At 43.9% G+C, this 23493-nt stretch overlaps 1 protein-coding gene across 1 annotated transcript in view; it reads right to left on the minus strand.

Moving 5' to 3' along the window:
• Pappa (pappalysin 1) overlaps positions 1-23493 on the minus strand; it is a 246389-nt gene that overhangs the window by 64669 nt on the left and 158227 nt on the right. The window contains exons 11-13 of the mRNA XM_052717315.1: positions 7672-7785; positions 6607-6742; positions 3562-3775 (exon numbers count right to left, since the gene is read on the minus strand). Of these exons, the coding sequence (XP_052573275.1) occupies positions 3562-3775; positions 6607-6742; positions 7672-7785 (464 nt within the window). The remainder of the gene's footprint in view (positions 1-3561; positions 3776-6606; positions 6743-7671; positions 7786-23493) is intronic.

Below are 23493 nucleotides of genomic sequence, written 5' to 3' on the forward strand. Positions count from 1 at the left end.
ATAGTAAGACATTTTCTACCCAACACTTCATGGTGGCAGGGTATGGAGATCAGATACTGAAGAGTAAGAGGGACAAATTCAGTGACCCACAGGGTGTAGACAAATGACTGAAAGTCAAGGTGAACTGGTGGTGCCCTCCCTCTGGCCAGTGTCTGCTATGGAAGCAGCAATTCTCTTTTTTACTCTCAGACTGTTAGTAGACAGAGGCCTATGGCTTTCAGTCCTCTGACTTACTGAAATAGTTCCACATGGCCCTGAATCTGAGCTTCAAATGTTATGTGTGGATTTCTGTATATTACTTCATGGGGTATTCCACACTTGGGGTCCTAGAACTATAGACTCCGGGAGCATTTGTCTCCAGTCTGCATCCTCTTCTTCCCAACTGGAAGGAGTTCCCCCCAGCCACATGAAGAACTTGGGTCTAGCGAAGAGTCTTCTAGAAGGTAGGTATCAGCATTTCCTCTATAAGAGTGCTAGCATGTAGCAAGGGGAAGTGTTTGAGGTAGAGGAAGAGGAAAGGAAAATAAGAGATGGGAAGAAGGTAGGAGGGAGGGCCAGGAAGGAGAGAGGAAGGGGAAAAGTGGACTTAACTTAATCGTTTAAATACATAGCCTACTGAAATTTATAGTAAGTTGTTTTTTATTAAGAACCAAGGAGTGCATGGATGGCTGAGTGGCTAGTTGGCTGGCTGGTGGCTGGCTGCATGGATGGATGGATAGGCACAGGAGGAGGGAGAAAAAGGAAAAGGAGAAGGACTACACAGAGACAGGAAGACACTGGGGCCCCTTCTCGTGATGGGACCCTTCCTCCTTAAAGAAGCCGGTTAGTTCCCCCCCCTGCGCCCCCCCCCCATGGGGGAATCTCTTACTTGAAATCTGATCCTTTTGTGGGGAGAGGGCCCTGAATCCATGCCCAATACCTCCCAGGTACTAGGGACCCTTCAATCTAGGTCAGAACACACCAACTACTTTGATTTTGCTGTAGTAGTGCTGGTCCCAGGGCAGCTCACTCGATCTCACAGGACTCTCTGGAGAAGAACATGGGAGCGAGCGAGACAAGGAAGAGGTGGAGGGAGGAGAGAAGAGTGTCTGGATGGGAGGGAAAAGTGACTTTTAAGGCCAGAAACACAGCCTAAAGTAAAGCAGAAAGCTCCAACCACAGCCAACTGAAGTCTCCGCTGTAAAAAGCAAAGGCATTGGTTGACCTCTCGGATTTGCTGATTTTAAGAATGAAGAACCCCATCGCAGGCCTTTGCACACGTTGCTGCTTTTTTTCTTTTTCTTGCCTTCTGGCTTGTTTTTACTACATTTGCATGATTGCAGAGTCCTGCCTGTTTTTGTGAATGCCTCTGCAGCGCCCCAGGAACAGCTGCTGTCCTTTCCCCATGGGGGCATTCAGAAGGATCCTGCAGCTTTGCAGCCTCAGCCCTCTGGGCAGCCTGGTCCAAGTGCAGACAGAGCCCAGCAAGCCGAAGCTTCCATGGCTGCTTCTGCATGCTTTACCCAGAGGAGAAGGGTAATGCTCACAAATGACAAGTCCTGAAGATTTCTCTTTTCCCTTCATGTTTCTTGATACAGTAGGAGGCATTGCCTTTCAAGGACAAACTGCAGCGTTTCCCCTCTTCCTGCCTTCTGGTCCTTGATTCACTGGCTAGTTCTCTGAGTCATATTATCCCCAAACAGGTGTGAGAGTCAAATAAAATAATGCACTCATCACAGGCTTAACAGAAGTTTTTTCCTTCCTGCCTCTTCTTACCTTCCCTAGCTCTTGGAATCACAGGCTGTGAAACCTGGAATGGGCCACAGAAAATGTACTACTCATTAGCGTCTCTTAAAGAGAAACAGAGGCTCAGAGAAGGGGAGTGACTACAGTCTACAGTCACATGAACTAGACAGGATAATGTTTTGTCCTAGATCTGCGTCCCTCTACCACTAAAGAACTGTATAATCGTTTATCGGTTGCTGTGTTTCAGAGCTTAAACACGGTTTCCTTAGCACACAGGCGTCATTAATTAAGAGCTCCGAGAAGTCGAGAAGTCGGGACTGCCTTTGGTCAGCTTGTGGATGGTACAGATAACTAACTGGCTGAGGAAAGGAGCAGCTGCGGAAGAGATCCGATAGATTTGCATTTCCCATCACCCTTGTTGCCTGGGTTCAGAGAACTAACTCATGTTTATGGCGTCGGGGAGAGCCGGGGAGAAAGAAGTGCTGTTAGAATGAAATATGACAATGAGGGATATTTAAGGAGCTCTTCCATCGCAGTGATTGCGACACACTCTGCACAACAGAATCTGGGGACTGTGGGTGCAAAACAATGTGGATTTTGCAACCACCTTTTGTGTCCCCTGTGGGAGCAGGGGCGTGGGAAAGGCTAAGGCCCCCCTCTCGTCGCCATTCCTCGTCCCTCTCCTTACCCCCAGGTGTACAGGGCAGGGCTGAATGGTCACCCAGAGGGCTGCACTCTGCAGAACCCAATTGTGTGTGCCAATTCTCCCCCTGGATTTTATTACAGGAGTTTGAGAGACACTCAGTGATGTTGGACCATTTCCCTTTCCAGGGCCCTGGAATCCTAGATGGGAACACGGAATTTGGATATGTTGCTTGCTCTAGACTGTCTCTAAGGTTTCTTCTGCTTCTGACTTTCAAGAGCAATACACAGATTTCTCTGCACAGAGGCACCTCCATCATGGTTGGAAAGTGACTGTTAAAAGTCCTCAGTGATGCATTCATTTTGCACAATGAATAGCTTGCAAGATCATTTTCATCTACAATCTAATAGTTGACCCTCACAATCCCCCTGATGGGTAGATATCATCATCCACTTATTCCTAAATAGGAAACTGAGACTCTGAAATGGGAAGTGACTCATTGTAAGGACATGCCTCAGGGAAGCAGTAATGTGGGGATTCATCCCCAAGTTAAGAGTACTCCCAAACTCATCCTTTCAAAGAAATTCTGTCCTTTCACAGCAAGAGCTGAGTGGCGTTAACAGATGCCAGATCAAAGGCACTAATGGGATGATGTTGCGATGCAGTTAAAACACAAACTCCTCTACCACTGAGGGGAATCTCGGGGGCTAAGGCTGCCGAAGATAAGGGGGTTTCACTCATCATTAAAATTCACCGTGAACTGGAATGAAGCACACAGTAGACACATCATCCTCAGCAGAGGAGGATTATGTCACCTACCACATCTCCACCATCAAAGGAGAATATTCAAAATCAAGAGTTGATCTGACTGGCCTGTCTTTGATGGAATGGGGATGTTGCAGCCTAGTGAAGAAAGCTTCTATTTCGAGGTCACCTTATAGCCTGTTGTCAACTCAAGCAGCTGCAGGTCAGGCGAAAGGAGGGTTGCTCTCTCTCCACTGCACATCACATATTCTGTTTCCTAGTATACTCCAAAATTCAGGGACTTGCGGACCTCTCAGTCTTGAGGGCCAAGCTGACCAGAGGTCAGAGAATAGAGAAACACACCAAGTTTAACAGCAGCAGCAGTGGCCGTTCAGACTGTCTCCACTTACTACAAATGATCCAGGGTGGGGAGGCCCCAGTTGCCTTACCTCTGCTCAGCAGGGCTGTAGGTCTCTCCTCTCTGGCAGCTGCTCAGGGTGACAGGGTCAAAGTTGTCGAAGGAGCGGAGGGCCACCCCCGAGATGGCGACCAGGGGCGAACTGAAGCTCACACGTACTGCTTGGCTGTGGTAGAAGGGCTGGCTGAGGTCATGGACCACAGGGATAATCAGGGGATTGTTCCTGCAGCTCAAGACATGGAGGCCTGTCAGGGGAGACAGAGGGCCGAGGGGCCAGGCTCATTACTCAAGGCCAGTCACGCCTTCCCCAACGGGCCCTTCCCGAAGCCCCCAGACCCTTTCATGTCACGCCACAAAAGCACCATTGGGCGGCCAGTGAGGATTTTGAGTTTGATTGAAAGTTTCTTTGTCTGCCCTTTTTCTTGCTTCCAAATCTTTCCAATCCCCCTGCCTCCCTGGCCCCTAAGCTTTCCTTCACCTAATGCCCACAGTCTCTCTCCCTCCCCCAAACGGCCACCCTCAGCCAGGCATCCATAGCTCTCCCTCCCTCCCACGTTGCTTCAGAACCTGAAGTTTGAGCCTTCGATGTTCATGTTGCCTGCCTGGGCTGAGATAGAGGTAGAAGAAATAATGCATAACAGCAAGCCCCTTGCAGAGTAAAAAAGCTCACTCCCATGGCTCATCTGTAGGGCTGTGAGCCACCCTGGGCTGTAAGGACCTCTGCTCAGCCTACAAAGTTGGAAACTGGGATGCACAGACAAGCACAAAATAGTTGTAGCGCCAAGTACAAGTAGGATCCAAATTTGTCTTAGACCAGCCCTTCATGTTTTGTTGTGCCCTTCTCCCGGTTTAGGAAAATACAAATGGACTGCAGAGAGGAAGTAGTAGATTGGGCAGGTGGGATGGAGTTGCTAGGAGAAAAGCAGGCTTTGGCGTTTAGGTGCTTGCTGCGGATGGAATTCTTGCAAGGTCTTAACCCTTTATTTCTACGTGTAAAAACGGTGCGATCTCGGCCATGTGCTGGCACTTGGGAGAGTTCTCCTTGTGAGAGGAGGAAGTTCTGAGCCCATCAGGTGTCCTTTCTCTATTTTACACTCCCACTCAGTGCCATTAATCCTCTGCTCAGTATTCAGAAGGCAGAGAACAGAACGATCTGGTGGCGGGGAGACAGGGAAACATGGAAGCCTCAGATAACAGCAATGGGATCCAAGGAGCTGCTTGGCGAGCCTGACATTTCCCCTCTCTGCTCCTCAACCTTTGCAGAGCCAGGATAACTATGAAAATATTTGCTTCCAACTTGAAGAAGTTTCCCAGGAATCCAGTGAACTCCTAAGGGATTTTCTTTCTCTTACTTTTTAGTATGTTTCTCTTTTGCCTTTAGAACTACTAAATAATTAAACATGCAAACACAACAACAACAACAAAGGTCTCCTTGCTTCTTTGGCTTTCATTGGTCCCGGAAGTGACCCTTTGTCTGCTTACTTCTTAAGACTTTCAGAACAGGCTCTCCTACAAAATGATGTGCGCACAGCTTTGAAGTGCCAGCTCCAAGGCTAACCCAGAATTCCAAACATTTGCAATGAATGGCCTAAAGTTCGGGGTAAATAGCTATAAGAGTGTGTAACAATGTTCTCAATGAGAATAGGAACCTATTAGTGCCAAGTTTTACACTGGGCGTGATCAGAGTAGTGACAAGTAATGTCCCCTCTGATCATATGGCACATCTCTCAATGCAATCCAAGGACACCAGGCTTTGAGTGGAGTGTTAGGATGTCAATAAAATTGTTCACATTTCCAAATTGAATTAACAGTAAATATGGGATTGAAACTTGGAGGCTTAACCTCGAAGTCAGTGTTGTATTCTTATCAGGACACTAATGAATGTGCTCAGGTAACACAATTTTGGGAGCACAAATGTTCTTGAGCTCACAGATGGCACTAGGGAAACCAAGATCCTTTAAACACACAGGGTTGTCTTTCCAAAGAAAAAGATGTACAACCTGATTTCCACCCAGAAGTCTGGGAATGGAGGTAGCTAATGGCCTAGGTAACCTGTGTGCTATCTGTGGTGCCAGCCCATGTCTGACTCCCAAAAGCTCCCACAACCAGGACCAGAGGTGGCTAATAACCTAAATGAGCTTTGTGCTATCTTTATGACTGAGACCACACCAGATCCTCCCCTAGGCCTTCAAGATAACACATGTAGCCTATTTCTAGATCCCATCTTTGTGGAAGAAGAAACATTTAGTTTGAGAAGAGTTTCAATGTAATTATGTCTCCTTGTGTATAGGTGATAGTGTTACACCAGGAAACTTTTTCCCTCCAAATTATACTGTACTTAAATATACCTACAATAAACTGCTGGGTGTCAGATTGGAAGTTTGAACCAATATTGGCTACTGAGTCATGTTTAACTGGATTTCCTTTTTGCATGCATGAATCATTACTCTGCCAGCCCTGGTGTTTGTAGAGACTCCCACAGTTCAAGTGAACATCCCTTACACCCTTACTCCCCAGTTGGTAGGACGTGACTTCTCACTTGCTTCTCCAATCCTAAACCAGAGAGAAAGCTTTCTAGTACCTGTTCCCATATGGATATCCCCTGAAAAATGTGCCAAATACACAACCACTCTTGAGATTTGCAGAGACATCTGGTAGGCACGCTATGACCCTAAAACCTGACTTCTCACAGTGCTGGGTTGTCAAGTGTTGTGTGGTCTCCCAGTGACTTGCAATAGGTTTCAGATGTTGACATAGATGGTGGGGAAATGACCTTGCTCAGTCTCCTTCCCAGAGTCCTTTGAGGATTCTGTGGATTCCCAAGTTTAAAGGTATTGTATCAAAAGGAGCCAATGAAGATCAAATTTTGCCACTGAATCTGCATCCTCATATTTGCCAAACATGGGTTTCTCTGGGTACACCACCACAACCAAGACTCCAAGTAGAGAAGAGGCAGGAGAAAGAAAAGGGGAAGGAGGGGATCATTTTTAACGGGGGGGGGGGGGGGGCGGGGGGGGGGGCGGGGGGAGACAAAGGAGGTACCAAGGCTGAACCAAGCCCAGAAGAACATGCTTGCCTAGATCATGGCTTTGCTCTTTGGTATCAAGCAACTGCACACTGATGGTCTCCTGCTTTTGGTCCCCATAGTACGTTCCATCAGTCACCAAGTGGATAATAACAGCTGCAGCAACCATTGGCTGAGAGAAATATGTCTGGAATAGAGAAGACATAAGAGAGTCATTCATTTACTCAGCCACATGGTAGGGAAGCAATCACACTACAGTGGACCAAAGGGGAATCTTGCTCTGTTTCAACCCATTCTCTCAATGGGAAGGAAGAGGCAGAAGATCCCAGTGGGGAGCCCAAGTCAGAAACCTTGTTTCAGACTCAGCTCTGCTCCTGCCTTTCTGTCTGGTGCTGGTAGATGTCTGGAACATTGTGAGCCTAACTTCATTTCTAATAGCTGATTAAAGAAAATAGCTCATAGGGTCACTGGGAAGTTCTAACAAGACAAAGGAAATATAGTGTCTAGCACAGACATAGTACATAGTGAAACTACACACACACAAAAAAAAACACATTGTAGGTTTATTACCCATCGCTTAAAAACATTATCCTCTCTACTCAGTTCCAACACGATAAAGCCAAATAAGGCCTGGTCCTAGAACTCCTGTGAACCATGGAGCTCAGAGTATGTCAGTGACACATAAATAAAAATGAATACAATGCACAGTCTGTAGACAAGAAGATGAAGCCACACATAGATGTGAAACACCATGTGAAAGTTGCTCTCCAGAGGGAGACCAAACACATACAGAGTTAAAAAGACGCAAACGTTCATTTCTTTCTGTGTGGATCAGTATGGACTCCATGGAGGGAAAGATTATTTTTTTAAAGCTTTGAATAATCAATAACAAGCAGATTTCAAATTCTTTGCAATATAAGCCTGGGATGGGGGATTCCATGCGCAATTGGGGCGTTCAATTTTAGAAAGCATCCCATGAGTAAGTTTCTGTTTCCTGTCCTTCCAAATTGGCAGTCTTGGAGGGTGGAAAGGGCATCTCAAGAAAAAGTTATCACAGTGGTCAGTACTTCCTTGAGGCCAGACCTACACATCATGGCTCTCAAGATTAGGGCTTACCTGGAGCCAGAATGTGGTCTGAGGCAGCTGGTAGTATGGGTAATTAATGGTGCAAGGGTACCAAGCATGCTGGGAAATGCCTTCACTGAGATCTATCACCTTGGTTCGACACACCTGGCAAAAGATGGAGGAAAAGATAATATCTCGAGGGTCCTGAGAATTCAGTTAAAGTTAACGAACCTTCATCATCCATCTGCTTGGTTGGTAGTGGAAGAGAAAACAGGAGTGAATAGATTGAATCTGCTCCAGAAACTCACAGTCTACTGAATTACTGGTGAAGTAATTCCAATGCTGGAAAGAAAAGGATAGTTGACATATCTTGGTGAAAAAGTGACAGGGGCATTCTCAAGGGAACAAATCCCAGGGGAGGTGACATTGAATCTGGCTGGGCCTGGAAGGGCATTGCAGGCAGAGGAAACAGAAGGAAAGACTCAGAAGAAAACAGACAGAATGCCTAGGTTGTTATAGACTACCTAGCAACCAAAAAGCTCAAGGAAAGCTGCAAAAAGGAAAGCTGAGAGATGGCTCTTACTGAATCTTCAACACCATGTGGAGTACTGTAGAATGAGTCTGTAAATTATGGGCAGGTATTGAGTATGAACTCTGGCTTCTGTGCCATCAAGAAATATCAGTTTCATAACACCCTTCCTCTTTCTCTCCTTCCTCCCTCTCCCTCCATCCCACCCCCTCTCTTTCTCTCAATGATGCTAAAACTAAAGTGTTACAAGAATCAAGAAGAATTTTTATACAGTGGCAGATTTTTTTTTTTAACTTAGCAGAGTTTCTTGCATATCCAACTGTCATTCCATTTGAGTGATTTGATTCATTCAAATGCTCTTCACTGTAAAATGTCTGCTTATCAAGCACCAAGGAACAAAATGCACATAAAACTGAGGTGCAGAGGGGACATTGCATGTAAATGTGAATCACGCAGTCCCTCACATGTGTGTAACTGTAAAGTGACCAAAGCTCAATGTGGGGAAATGAAAGAACAAGGGAGCTGTTGAGATTGGTGGGATGCTTGGCAGAAGATTATTACCCTGAATCAACGCTGATCTGTGATGTGTCTCCTTTCTCAAGACTTCCGCATGAGCCCAGGCCTTCTCTTTTACACCTATGGGCCACAGTCTAAATATTTGAGAAGTAAGCTGACTTAAACAGTTCTGATGATCTGAAAAACTGTGAGAAAGGACAACGAGGCAATCTAGTCCCAACCAGACTAAACCCCACACACATAAAAAACAAAGAGCAAAATGGATAACTAGTAGCAATAAAATATGTCTAGTCCTCTAATATGTACACATAAATGTACATATGTAACTGATGCCACAAAACTATAGATAGTCTTTGTGTCCATCTCTAGGGGACATGGGGTATACATGTGAAATATTCATATGGTAGAATTACATAGAGCACAAGAATATTAAGACGAATTAACTAGACTCATGTGAGCCCACGCCAATCACAAAGGAAGACCTAGGGATGAGTTAGAAGACACCAACACGGAGCGATGGCAAAAATCAGGGAAGAAAAGAAATGATGCATAAATGACTAAGTTCATTGCAACGTATTTCTTAAAACCACACATTAAAAACTTCTGTACGTGGCCAGAGGTTTGTCTGGACCGTATATATCATGAGAAAGCATGCACTGAATTCAGAGATGCAGCTGCCTCTGGTATCAAGGAAAAGGAGAAAATGGTGTGAAACTTTCTCTGCAGTGTGTTATCTTACAGAAAGAAGAAAGAAGTGAACAAGACAAGATTCACACAATTATCATTTCAGGTAGTACATAGGCCTGTTATGTGATTCACATACTTGACAAACATCACAGCTTTGGTTTATATTATTTCATATAGTTTTATGAATTAAAAAGAAAATAAAACTCTCCAGGCTGTGCATAGAAGTATGTATACTTGCAGTCATAGCTACTTAGGAAACTGAAGTAGTAGGACCACTTGAGGCAAAGGGTTCAAAGCCAGCCTGATATAACATAGCATAGATGTTTACTGTTGAGTGACTACAATCCCAAAAAATTAGCTTATAAAGTCATGAAAAAATAGATGTAAAACTATCCATGTTAACTCCCTTTAACAATGTGTTTTAGTACAGTGGCACCAGTGAACTGGACTAAGTTGGGTTCTTTGGTAATGGCCAACCCTTCTTGTTCTGACTGTCACTAAATCCTCCTTTTAACATGCCAAGAATCCCACCTATACACCTGCTAAAATGCAAATGTTTTTCTCGATAATATCTTGAGATAGTAGTAGCTGCTAGAGGTTCTCAGAAAATGTCAAGCCTTTTTTGATTGCTCATCTCTAAATAAGACATTTTCACCACACAACCCCTAAGGCTCAGGGAGCATACAGAAGTGGGTGTAGAAAGAATGTGAGAGCCAGAAGACAGGGAGAATAGGTGCAAAATGCCATCTTCAATCATGAATTTTCAGCAGCTTTTGTACCTGCATTGGACCTGCAGATGACTAGACCCAATGACAGGCCATCATGGATGGAGGAGGAGCTTGTCAGCCCTTACTGCTCTTTGATGAACTATTGGCTACTGCTAAGTTCTGGGGAAAAAGTAGCCATTGCCTTCAGTTAGCATACCTGCTAGTGAAACCACCAGGTTCTAACTGATAGTTCAGATGCTTCAAATAGCATCTTAACTGGTTAGCCCCAGAATCACAAACCCAAAGATATGAATATGGGAAATAGACTTAAAGGAAGGAGGGAGGGTTGACAGTATCAGGACAGAGATAAGAGAGCCAGGGGTTAAAAGTTATTAGAATATATTATATACATGAATAAAATTATCAAGGAACAATATAAAGAAATAAAAGAAAGAAATTTAGAAAGAAAATGTCAAGTCTCTGTTTACAAAAATGATACACTAAACAATGTTCAGACAAAACACATCTTGCATTATGATTGACAGTGGCAAATAAATTCTTGGAGTAAGTTCACATTTGAGGTTGCAAAGAAAATACAGAAAGCCACTTATATTCTGCAGTCAGCTTCCCTTCATGTTACTACCTCCATCAATTCATTCTTGAACTCTCAGAGGAAGATAAACCACTTATACAACATTAAGAAACATCCAATATCACCCAGAGAGTTCAGTAGTTGGCTTTAGACTAAGTAGAGCTACTTCTAGTGCATGTTGGCTCAAAAACAGAGGTAGAATTAGAAATAGGTCCTGCCTCTTTGGACCCCAGTGGATCTTGTGCATTTGAATGTTGGATTAGCCATGGACACAAAGATATCTCCCTTTTATCCCCAACACCTTGTTGTTGTTGGCCTGAATGTCAGCTTAATATCAACTAAGAGAACCTTTAGTCTTCTACTACCTTATAATATTTCATCTAAGAAAATGACTTCATTGTTTTATAAATATCGAAAAGTATTAAACTCATCAACTGCCAAACTTCTCCTCTAGAATCAGTGAGACCTGGGAATGCAGGATTGGTTTCTTAAACATTACAGGGTACTTTTAGAAAGGACAAAGGTGCCAAGAATCACCTATCCTATTGTCCAGAATTGGCACAGATGCTGGGAGTAAAACATTGAACCCTTTAGGAGGCTAGCAGACATTTTTCAGCTTATTTTTCTCAAAACAACTGGGACTAGGCTTAGAGCAGGGGGTAAACTGTGTTATGACTTAGAACAGTGTGAGACTTTGCATAAACTATCTATGGCATTTAAAAGCCTGGCCAGCGATTCGCCATGTATCATTTTGGAATGCACTCTCCTTGCATTCTTAGCTGCCTGTCTCCCCACAGAGTGTGGTGGAGCATAACTATGAGCTCTGAGCTGGGGGTCTTATCTCTGCATCTAAAGCATCCATGCTTAGAGAATTGGCCAAAATGAACAAAGCCTTCTTATTACTTAAACACGATTTCCTCTTATCTTGTCAGCTCTATCAGGACTAGACAGGTTCTTAGCAGAACATGGTGTTGTTTTGTTCTCTTATTTTCCTATTTAGCTGTGTTTGTTTCAGGCTGGCTGTAATCCCAATCAGGGACAGTCAATCCAAATCAGAAATAAATAAACAAATCCAGTGGACCTTTGCCCAACACTCTCAGTTGATCCTGAAATCATTTCTGTTCCTGGGGAGGTGGAGAGAAAGGGAGACGCAAATCTTTAAGAGCCTCCTGCTTTTATGGGCATTGCATGAATTTACCTATTCAGCAGCCAAAGCTGAGGATGCAGGCGTGTCAGGCTCACCTGCTGAGCACCAGAGAGCCCTGCGGAAGCACAAGGTTGAATGCTGATGCTAGGGAAATTTTCTCTTTTATCCACACACTTTTTTGCTCCTTCCAAAGAGAGCAAGTCTAACTCCACAGAGATATACTGAACAATGAAGGTTTTATTGACTATGTTGTTGGGTACACATACATTACACACTTTCATAGACTCTTCAGCTCCCTCTACCACCCTTCTAGGCATCTCTGTTCTCACTCATCTTCACCATCCCTCTAATGTCTCCAGTATGACTGGCTCCATGTTCTTTCCAATCGTTCCCAACCTCCCTTGCCCAATCCAGTTTTCACATCTTTGAAATCTAGTGAGGAGCCATTCTGTTTTTCCTTCTAATAATCTAATCTTGCAGGGAAAACTTGGATGATTGTGGTTGTCCTTGGCTCTCACCCCAGAGACCTCAGGGAACTGACCACAGTCACACTTGCTTCTTGTCACACTAGGATGAACGGGACCTGCTGTCTTCTTTTGAATGTTTCACTATGTTGTGATAGATAGTAAGGATATTCTAGAAAAAAAAAAGCATGCAGCCTCTAGGCTTTGGGTCTCCAGAGAGAGATAAAGATGGTCTTCTCTGGAGTTCAGTTGTTCTGTAGTTCCTATTCCTATGTTCACTCAAGCATTATTACCAATGGAAAAAAATGTCATAACAACTTATTTGTCTATAAACAGGTGGATAAAAAAATGTTGTGGTACATACACGTAATGCAATGTTATTCACCTTTAAAAGAGGAGAAAACCCTGCCACCTTCAATAAAAGTGAACCATGAGGACATTCTACTTAGTGAAATAAGCCTGTTACAGTAGTGGCATGACAATTATGGGGGTAATCAACCACTTCATGAATGAATTCGATGCCTACTCCACAGGAGGGGATTCATGCCTGCTGCTGTGCCTGTCAAGAACCCTACACTGGAATCTTAATCATCCCTTCCAAGGTTCAGGGAACATTGCAGAAGAGTGAATGGAAAGAATACGAGACTGGAAGGTGGGGAACAGTGCTGCAAAGCTAACCTTGGGATATAACACAGCCACTGGATTTACAAACCCACTGCAGCTGCGGCTACCTTCATAATTCCTGCATGATAGACATCGGACCTGCCATTTTATTGTGCACAGGGCAAGGGCTTGTGGGACCCTATCCCTCACTAAAGGACTATGGGAAATTAATGGATGCTGGTAGAAAGGGTGTCATTTTCTTTAGTGGTATAACCCTGATAAGTTGTCCATGTTCCAGTAAATAACCTCCCACTGATACTCATGAAAGCAACCCTCATTACATTCAATGAGAAACAAAACAAAACACATAAAGTAAGAGGTGGCTTATTGTTCAGGGGGAGAGTAGGGAGGGTGAAAAGGGGAAATGGGAGGTGAAATGATCAAACATCAGTACATATTTATATGAAGTTGTCAAAGAATAAAATAATTTAAAAGTTACAAATAAATGAAATAAGCCTAGCATAAACAGACAAATACCACATAACTCCACACACCAGAGTCACATAAACTAGATTTAAAACTCAAAGATGCAATGGTGGGTGCCAAGGGTTGAGGAGAAAAGGAATGATTAGTTGCTTATCTAAGGGCTTGCAGTTCAGTTAAGCAAGACAAGACCTATAGGTCTCTTGCTTACCAACATACTTGTAGTTAACAATACAGTGCTGTGCATTTTAGATTGGCAAGAGGCATGATCATCTGATGGGTTCCTACTATAATAAAGTCTTGAAAAAAGAAACCAACTGTGACCAGAAAAGGAAACATCGATATTGGTGAATGCATAAATATTGTAATAAAAAAAATTTAAGTGGAGATTTTATAAGATTGGTGCTATATAAACAGCAAATGTGGTTTGGCTAGCAAGCACCCTCACTTTTTAGCAAACACTTTCAGGGTTAGAGAAAGAATTACCCAGCATTTTCTTCTTGCTTGCATCAAAGATTGAGAACTCACTTCCACATTTGTACTTCTGACAGCTTTCTACCCTACTGTAAGTAGTAAAATGGCTGTTTTGTCTATGTTCTCTCTCTCTCTCTCTCTCTCTCTCTCTCTCTCTCTCTCTCTCTCTCTCTCTGTCTGTCTGTCTGTCTGTCTGTCTGCCTGTCTGTCTGTGAGTGTGTGTTGTGGTCATTGGTTGTTTTGTTTTCCAGTGCTGAGAATCCATCCCAGGATGCTGCATACATCTTACCCATGAGCTGTTTCCCTAGCCCTATGTTTTCTTATTTGTAGTGGTCTAATTATACTGGGCTTAGAAGAGTTACCCACAGAGAGAATTCCCTTTTTGGGGGCAAGAGAGGGGAGATATCCTGAACAGTTACACGCAGGTGGTAGGAAGCAAAGTTGTCATGGAAATGCAAATTCCAATCTTCTAGTGTTAGTGTATGTTCCTCCCTGGTATTCTGGGTCTTCTTGACTTTGGTGTAAAGAACCATGTTTGGTGAGGCTCTTATTTCTTTCACTAAAATAGCGTGCAGACATAGCAGACAGGAATGGTGAGGCTCTCATCACTCTCTTCTGTAGGAAGCCCAGCACAGGCCAGGTGCCCTCTTCCCTTTATGGTAACACTTGAAGGAATCAAGGGACAAGTGACTACTTCTGCTTATGGCCTTGAAGGGACTCTACTCTTTAGCATAACCTTTACACTCTTTATCGTATGTCTTTATTTAGTCAATAGGAGCCCTTCCCTAGTTCTATCTGGGCTTCTTATGAAATGGACAGTTCTCTGACCAGCAATTTCCTCATCTGAAGAGTGTCTTAGTTACACTGAATGACTACCAAGAGTACTAGCACCTTACGGATACCCATATTAATCCTTTCTACCTAGGGTCTCATTTATTTCTCACATACTACACAAGGCTGGAATCATTATCCAATGTTTGTCATAAAGAAATTGAGGTGCAGAGGCTCTGAACAATGCTTCCAAGTTCACTGCTCACTTGTGTGTAGAGCTGGGAGGTATGCACTGATACCTCTGATTTTATACTCTTGTAGTTAGGTGGGAAAACAATACAACTGTTGATTGGGTTTGATACAAGCTTCAGCTTCCCCTGATAGAGAAAAGGGCATGATTTACCACATTTTTGCCTCAGTCAATCCATATTCACTCCTTTTTCAAATAGAAAAACTAATCATGTAACCCTCTACTTATGGCTTACCCTCTGCCCAGTGGATAGAGATTTTCCTAGAGGCAAATGATAAAGGTCACTGAAAGCAGCTACATGCCCGGCTGTTCTTTCTCTTCACCCATCAAGCAGGAGTCCCATGTCCACTGTGGTACTTCCCTGTCACTGGGAGCCACATTTTTTCCAAACACCATGGACTCCCTGCCATGCTGCCTGTGGCCAGACTCACATCCTACCTCTGCTTTGTCCATTCTGTGAAACAGTACACATACTTCAAAGCCAGTGTCAGATAACACCGTTCCTCTGAGAGCTCACCCCACAGCCAGAATTAATTGCTGCCCTTTATGTGGCCACATAGCTCCTTGTAGGTATCTTAGTTATAGCACCTGTCCAGTTAGATTATAGTTACTCAGAGCCTAACCTTATCCCATTAGAGTCTGAAGATTTCTAAGTTGAGAATGATGTTTTATTTTATATCCACATAAATTCCAGTTTCTTCCCCAGAACCCAGGAAATGATAAATGCCTCGTGTAGAAAACCACAGCAGCAGTAGTGGCATACACAGCCACCCATTCTAACCCTTGGAGGTTTTCAAAGACTCTTTCTGAATCTGAGCATAATGGTGCATTGCTGTAATCTCATCTCTCAAAAGGCTGGGGCACGAGGATTATAAGCTCAAAGCTATCCTGGCTTACCTAATGAGTCTGATATTATCTTACAGAAAAAAACACAACAACAGACAAACAAAATGCTCTGTATGTGCTGAATCATATGAGGTTGAGGTGGGAACTGGTATATGTACCCATTTTATAGACAAGAAAACTAAAGTCTTGTATTTTCTCTAAGGTCATAACCAGTTTGTGGTAAAACCAGGATTCAAATCCAGACTCAAACTCGGTCTGTATTCTTGACCACAGATGCTGCTTTGAAAAGGACCTGTCTATGCCTACCACTTACTTGAGGATATATCAAGAGAATGGATATATCTATATCAGATGGAGCTTAAATTTGAAGCCTCATAGAACCTGTGCTCAGAATTTCTCCTATCTGTTCCTGGCACTCAGGAAATAGAAGCTGCCTCAACAGACCAAAGCAGGCCTTTACAGATGTGTTCTGGAGCGTAAGGAGGTGATGGAATGAGCCTGGTTTACAAGGGAAGAGGCCAGCCTCCTACAACTGACTCAACTGCTCAGTTTGTGACCCTCCCCCTTCCCACTTAGAGAAGGACCTTGTGAGATGAATTTATTTCCTAAGGGCTTTGGCTCTGACAAGCTGCCAGCTTTAGATTCCCAACCTCTTCCAAGTGAATACCATAGAAGAGAGGGTTGACTGAAGCAAGCAAACAACACCTCAGTATGGACCAGGTGACTATCCTGTCAACCTCTGAGACTTCGAGGCCCCAAGTCTCTGGTACTCAAAGTCTGCCAGCTAATTATCAGTTACTTTCTCTTGCAAAGACAGCTACAAGAGAAGTTCAGAGTTTCACTACAGTCATCCTAGCAATATATTTTCTGATTTTTTTTGTTTTCTTTCCTTTCCATTTCTGTGCTTACAATTTCATGTTGCCACTGAGCTGGGGGAAATCTGTCACTTAGATCTTGAGATTCCTGGGTGTCTCATCAGAGAAGGTATTTAGAAATCTTTATGCCAACTATCTTCATTCTATAGAGAACGAAGCAGGGAGAGTAGCTTGAAGATGCATAATCATCTCTGTGGACTATGAGCCATCCTGGAGGTAGCTAGAGATGTCTATATGAAGAAAAGGTCTGTGCCTCTAAGATCTGGAGACTCTCATCCACTCTATGTATGTCAAAGACTATAGCCAGCACCTGCCTCCCAATCCCCCATATTTGCAGAAGACTGTTTTCAATTAGAGGAGTTAGCGATGTCTTGCTTTCAAAGCATGTCTAAATCCAGTTTCTCTTCTACCCACACACGGTGGACACATAAAAGGGGAAATGGAGGACAGACAGAAGGACAGGGGTTCTGGTATTTTCCTACACAGCCACATGCCATGAGGTTTCCATAGAATTCTGAGTTTACAGTTTTCCATGCCCCCTTGTCAATCAGGGGAGGGAGGAAATGCCCATTTGATCTTTGGCCTATCCTCTCCAATTTCCTCTTTCTACCTGGAGGAACCTATGATGGGCTTCATAGAAAAACAGAAGAGAGGGAGCAGGGAGGAAGGAATGCAGGGGTATACACTGACACCAACACCATTTGTGTGCCTGCAAGTGTACTCACAAAAGCATACCCAGGCAGTTGTTTCCCAACATCTCTCCCTACATTTTATGTAAAAACGTAGTTTCCCTAAAGCTGTATTTTAGCTTCAGGTTTGCTGTTCCATAACCAAGACATATTCCCCAAGATGTCAAACATCAAGATCTGAGGGTCCTAAAGACTGGAAGAGGGAAAGACTTCTAGGAGACAGCCCACCTGGCCACAGCCAGGAAGGGCCAGGGAAACCTGGACAGAGCTCAGGTGAGATAAACCTGCCTCCCTAAACACAACTTTGCTCCCTTCTCTAGGCTCCCTTCCCAGATGGAATGGGCACCAACTTTTAAATAAGGTTTATGCGTACAGGATGGAGTCCATCAAATCTCATTGTACCCTGTAATAACTGTGGAGAACAGGCATTTGGTTTCCCATTTCAGAGATACAGATTTTGAGATTTGGGAAGATACTGGTCAGTTTACCACACCAAACTTGCCTGACTCGGTGTCTGTTTTCTTCCCTCCTAATGGCTAGCCTTTTCAATCAGGCTTGCCCCATACCCTTGGGGTAATATACCCACACTGTGGTTTCTCTCCTGCCCCTCTATCTCTCCCTGTATGCACTTGAAGGACAATGACTGGCCACTTTTTCACCAGAGTCTAACCGGGTTATTAGGCCAGGCTCACTGAATACTGCCAATATTGACTTGATGTGGTTTTTCCAAGGCCATGTATGACCCACAGGTGATGCACTCAGTCTAGGAGCCCAGGTCAACATAGGCCTAGACCAATGTGCAGAGATACTGTTGCAGACAAAGACCGTGTAGTACCAGGAAGACATCAGGACGCCTGGATCATTCTAGAGCTGTGAAAGTCACACTCTAACTCACGTTGCTTTGATATGATGAAATATATGATGACAACACTTTCCTCAATAAGTATAATTTACCATAAAACCTATTTGAGTGTTTTATTTTATTAAAACACTTACTTATTAAAACTACCCCATAAAAAAGCAATTAGAGTTACCCTTATCTCCCAGATAAAGAGCAGGCAGATGGCTGTAGTACAAAGGCCTTGAGCCTGCTGGACCAGTGGAGGGGAAGCTGGTTTATCATTGCTACCATTCCCAGTCCCTTCCCACAATAGGCATCACTAACTAAACTCTGCACCCTCCTCTGTTCTCTAGCTTCTTCTTCTTCTTCTTCTTCTTCTTCTTCTTCTTCTTCTTCTTCTTCTTCTTCTTCTTCTTCTTCTTCTTCTTCTTCTTCCTCTTCCTCTTCCTCCTCCTCCCTCCTCCTCCTCCTCCTCCTCCTCCTCCTCCTCCTCCTCCTCCTCCTCCTTTTGTGGTTTTTCAAGACAGGGTTTCTCTGTGTAACAGTCCTGGCTGTCCTGGAACTCACTCTGTAGACCAGGCTGGCCTCGAACTCACAGAGATCCACCTGCCTCTGCCTCCTAAGTGCTGGGATTAAGGGTGTGTGCCACCACAACTGGCTTTCTAGGTTATTCTAACAAAGTACCTTGGGGAAATACTTCAAACTGGCCAGAACTGACCTAAGGGATGAAGTCAACTGTAGTCCTTGAACTTGATCATTAACTCATTATGGGCAAGACTGAAGCTTTAACCACACATCATCAATATTAAGAGCAGTCCAAGTCCAAAGTAGGCACTGAGAAAATATTAGCAGGATAAAAGGATGGACTTTGGGCAATAAAACTTCATATAGGCTAAGTCAATTGACCCACGTAATGAACAAATGCAGCTCAAACATTCCATGCTGATTCACGGCTTCTCTCACTGCCTACAGAACACCATAGCACTCTCTCCTCTGGTTTGCCTTCACCATTTCTAAGCCCTTTTTAACTGGTCTTCTGCCTCTGATTCATACTGACCCACTATACATGGCAACATGAAAGGCAATCAAGGGTTAACAGATGTACAAAACAACACACACACACACACACACACACACACACACACACACACACACACACACTAGTCCAATTCCTTCCTCCAACCTCCTTTCTACACACTTAATAACAATGGGTGGGGAGGGGGAGGGAGGGGGAGCAGGCTTTCTTTCACCGACCATTAGAAACAATTATCACTTTCCCCAGGCCTGCTGAGCACTTTCCCCTTTGATGCCTGCCTTAAAGAGATAGAGAGCAGGGGGAGGGGTGGGTTGCCTTTCTTCCATTCTGAGGAATTATTATATGGTGCAGACAGACAAGAAAAGAAGCATTTCCTGTGTGCAGGACAGAGATGCTTCCTTCACCCTCCTAGAATTCTGGAAATAACATCAGATCTAGGGGCGTCCACCTAGGAGACACTTCCCAATAAGAACTTGGCATTGGAAGCCCTCCAGCCTTTGGTCTCTACTGGGGCTGAATAGCACCTCATTGCCCCCAGGGAGCTGTCCCTAACATATTATACCTTTCTCACTCCTTAGAGACCCAATACAGGCCAAGCCTGCTCCTCCTTACATATACAAATTCTTGTAATTTGGTGTGCAAGCCCTTGGTCTGATCACATGACCAGGAGGAAAAGGTGAGCTTTCCCATGGAAATTGTTTAATACACCTTTCTCTGTTCCTTACTAACATGGCTTACAGATGGGTAAACTAAATCTCACAGAGGAGAAATGTCTCCGAATCCTTGTTACAGAGTTGATCACTGGAGAATGACTGAACACTCAGTCACTCATTTCTTACAAAGAGGCTTTGAATTTCTGATGGACTGAGGGGTGTATCTCAATTGTCTAAGGAAAAGGCTAAGACAGTATACACAAAGTTGAGCCCACCAGTTTCTTTCATATCATTTACTGGCCAGCTTCTGTGTCCCAAGGGCTGTCTTCACATTCTTGGGGGACTCTATCAAGAAGATAACCTCCTTGATGCCTTGGGATTCAGAAAGGATAAAAAACATTCCAGGACCATACCTGTCAGGAGCAGGGGGTGAAGTCTGGGTATGATTTCTGTCTGTGTTAATCTAGTTTTTCTATCTCTGGTCCATTTTACTGGTGAGGAGGCCAGGGCTTACATAATGTAAATGATGCTCATGACAAGGCTAGTGACAATAAAGGTATGATAACAGATGTCACCCCCATCTTCTCTATCCCATCATTCCTTTAAGCAGGGGAGATTTGTGTTCTATTTTTTCAAACAGGAAGACTAAACAATCCCAACAGCAATGGCAGTAATAACTGACACAATTCCAGTTTGCCACTTTAACTACGTGAAATGTTAGTTCTCACGTGTTCACACCACAGGCTTGGTGTGCTTTCTCTGCTTTACAAGCAAGAGCCAGGCACTAGCCTAAGTCCATCCTGGACACTGGATTTTAGAAGGCTAGCTAGGGGCTCAGGATTCTCCAGCTACTAAATCCTCTAACAAGGCAGAGTGATTAGTGTCGGATGTGGTGGTAGGCTTTTGTGCAGCTGACAACGGCAGCCATGAAAAGCCCGTCCAGGCTCATTTCACAGAGGCCCTCACAGGCTGCTCCTGGCTCCCTAATTATGCCATTCACCAGTCACCCAGGCCTGCCTCTGAACTCCTGACCCAGTACTGAAAGACTTGGGATCTCATTACTAATCTCTTAAGCCACCTAGTTCTCCAAAATACCTCCATTTAAGTTGGAGGCCAAGGCTTCGGGGTGGGAGGTGGGGAGAGAGAAAGCCTGGCTCTGGGGATTCTCATGGCATGACCATGATCTCTTACTGGAGCCCCTGTCCCAGTCTGTAGAGCAGCCGGTATGGTTGGGTGACTCAGTGCAAGGTAGGCCTTGCCAAGTGTCAGTGTCGGAGCTACAGGAGAGCATTTGGGTCCACCTGTTTGTAATTTTGGGGTGCGGGTGGGGGACAAGGGCTGTGTTTGTTTTAATTATTATTATTGTTGTTGAAAAGGAAGAAAAAAATGAGCAGAAACTGCTAACATCTGGAGGCTGCCCTCCGGTTTATGTAATCTCCCACAGTAGACCACAGGATTCCTAGCCAGATGCTTGATAGGTGACTCCAGGGTTCATGTGTCACTTTTAAGAGTGAGATGCTGTCAGGATACAGACAGGTAAGGTGAAGGACTATCTTGTATTCCTAATAGAGAGGGAGAAAGGTTATAGGTATCCAGAATCCTAGTGCTCTTTTGGAAGAATCAGCTGTCCCCCTCTGGCTGAAAATGAAACCTTTCTCTTATATTCTTATTCTCTCATTCATTCACTTATTCAGCTAACATTTATTTAGCTCCTATTGTGCTCTAAGTTCTTTATTCCCATGGTATATGTGAGAAAAATGAAGCCCAGAGGAAAATACCAATGGGACTTACGTTTTTTTTTTTTTTTTTTTTTTTTTTTTCCATTTTTAAAATGGCTCCCAAAGTCATGGAAAAAAGAAGCTGATGAATTAAGTGCAGACATGCCTAGAAAAATGGGTTGGTTCTGGCCTCAAGATTCATATATGAGGGATGGACATGGAGAAGCAAGGTGCTGAAGCCGGATCTAAAGTGTAAACTCTTTGTGTCAAGCACACTCTGGAGATAAAATAATAATAATAATAAAGGCTTAAGAAGGGGAAAAACTGAGCCACAGCTGAGCCATGACAAAACCAGTTTGCCAGATGTTGTCAGTTGCATAAGCATGAAGGATGAAGGTCAACGGGCTGCACCTTATTCTGCATACAGCTCCCAACAAAGTAGTTTTGAAAAAAAATGCTAATTTTTCTGTTTTCTGATCTTTCTTCTTTTACAGTTACAGTAAAGCAAATTTCAAAAATTCCAGATTGTGATGCATGACCAGTATATAGCGTATAAATGTATGAAACTTCCAAAAAATATTATTTTTAAAAATTTTTAAAATCAGTATAGACTCTGAATCAGATCAAAGCGGTTCTGTTTGCTTCCATCAGAATGCACACTGGACACTAGAGAGGAGAAACACACTGTGGCTGGCAGTAGCTGGATGTCCTGAGGCATCACTTGGTACAGATAAGAATCAAGAACTGTGGTTTTTCCTTCAGAGCCCTGAGACACTGGGAGTTCTAGAGGAAGAAGGCATGGAGAAGACTCTCTTTGCAGACCACAGAGGAGGAAGCATCACTCTAGAACAAGATGAAGCAGTACCTTCTGCTCTCATCCTCATATTATAAGACTGCCTGTTTAAGATTTAGATACAAAAGCTAAAATTACAAATCCAGTTAACTTTAATTAAAAAAATGATCTCATTGGCCTTGGAGCAGAATTGGGAGTTATCATCAACTCTAGATCAAAGCCCTACTACAGTGAGGAAATCCTCACCACCCAGCTCAAAGGCTGAGGGGGGCGCAGTGTCAGACCCCTTTAATCTCCTCTCCACTTTTCCCTGAAAAGCCCTGGATGTTCATGAGTTAACCAGAAAAGCGATGACCACATCCAAGCTCCATTCCTGGTCACCTAAACCCTTGATTAGGAATAGTTGAGCAGTGGTTAATGGCAGTCTTGACCACACCAGCCTTTTCAGAAAGGTCAGAAGAGTGATTTTTCACTTAAAAACATGTGTCATAAAAGAACACGATTTTCTCAAGTTCATAAAACTGGGAGTCACCAGGTTGTTTTTGTTTTCGTCCCTCTCTGCCTTCCCCAGCCTTGCTAACTAAGATCTGTGTGATACAAATTGTATTTGGCATGAAGCACAGGTCACAACGCTTGTAGAGAACGCTTGCCATATGCCCACGTAGCCAGGCTGTGTATATTTGCTCCGGGGATCCTACTTCCGACTTCAGCATGTGGGTTATCCGATGCCTTGCTGTAGCTGCTGCATGCTTGACTCTTTTCTATTTGCTCTTTAAAAGGAGGCAAGGTACTTTCCTGAGATGTCTGAGGCTTCATTTCTTCTGGGAAGAGATTCCAAGGATGTACTTCAGTAACATATGCAAGGGACAGAGGACAGAGTTGCTGAAATTGTTGACAGAGCCCCTGTGACCTGTGGTTCGAACAAGGACCTCAGTATTTAGGAGAAAAATAGATAACACAACTCTCTGTCCTGTCATGACAGATTTCAGATATAGAGACAGTAGTTGTGATCAGCAAGCTAGGGAGGCTTTGGGGTTCCCCAGGCGCCGAGTGGCCATTCCTGACTTCCATGTCTACCAGCTAATTGGAAAAGGTCTCTGAAAGATAGTGATCTATCAGAATGATGCTTTCACCATTGGCAGGTTTTGCTGGGTCAGCTCCCATCTCTGTACAGCAGTGGCATATTGACCTTACACTTT

This window comes from Peromyscus californicus, unplaced genomic scaffold (assembly GCF_007827085.1).
Source record: "Peromyscus californicus insignis strain IS unplaced genomic scaffold, ASM782708v3 Scaffold_5__1_contigs__length_169319896, whole genome shotgun sequence".
Lineage (NCBI taxonomy): Eukaryota > Metazoa > Chordata > Mammalia > Rodentia > Cricetidae > Peromyscus > Peromyscus californicus.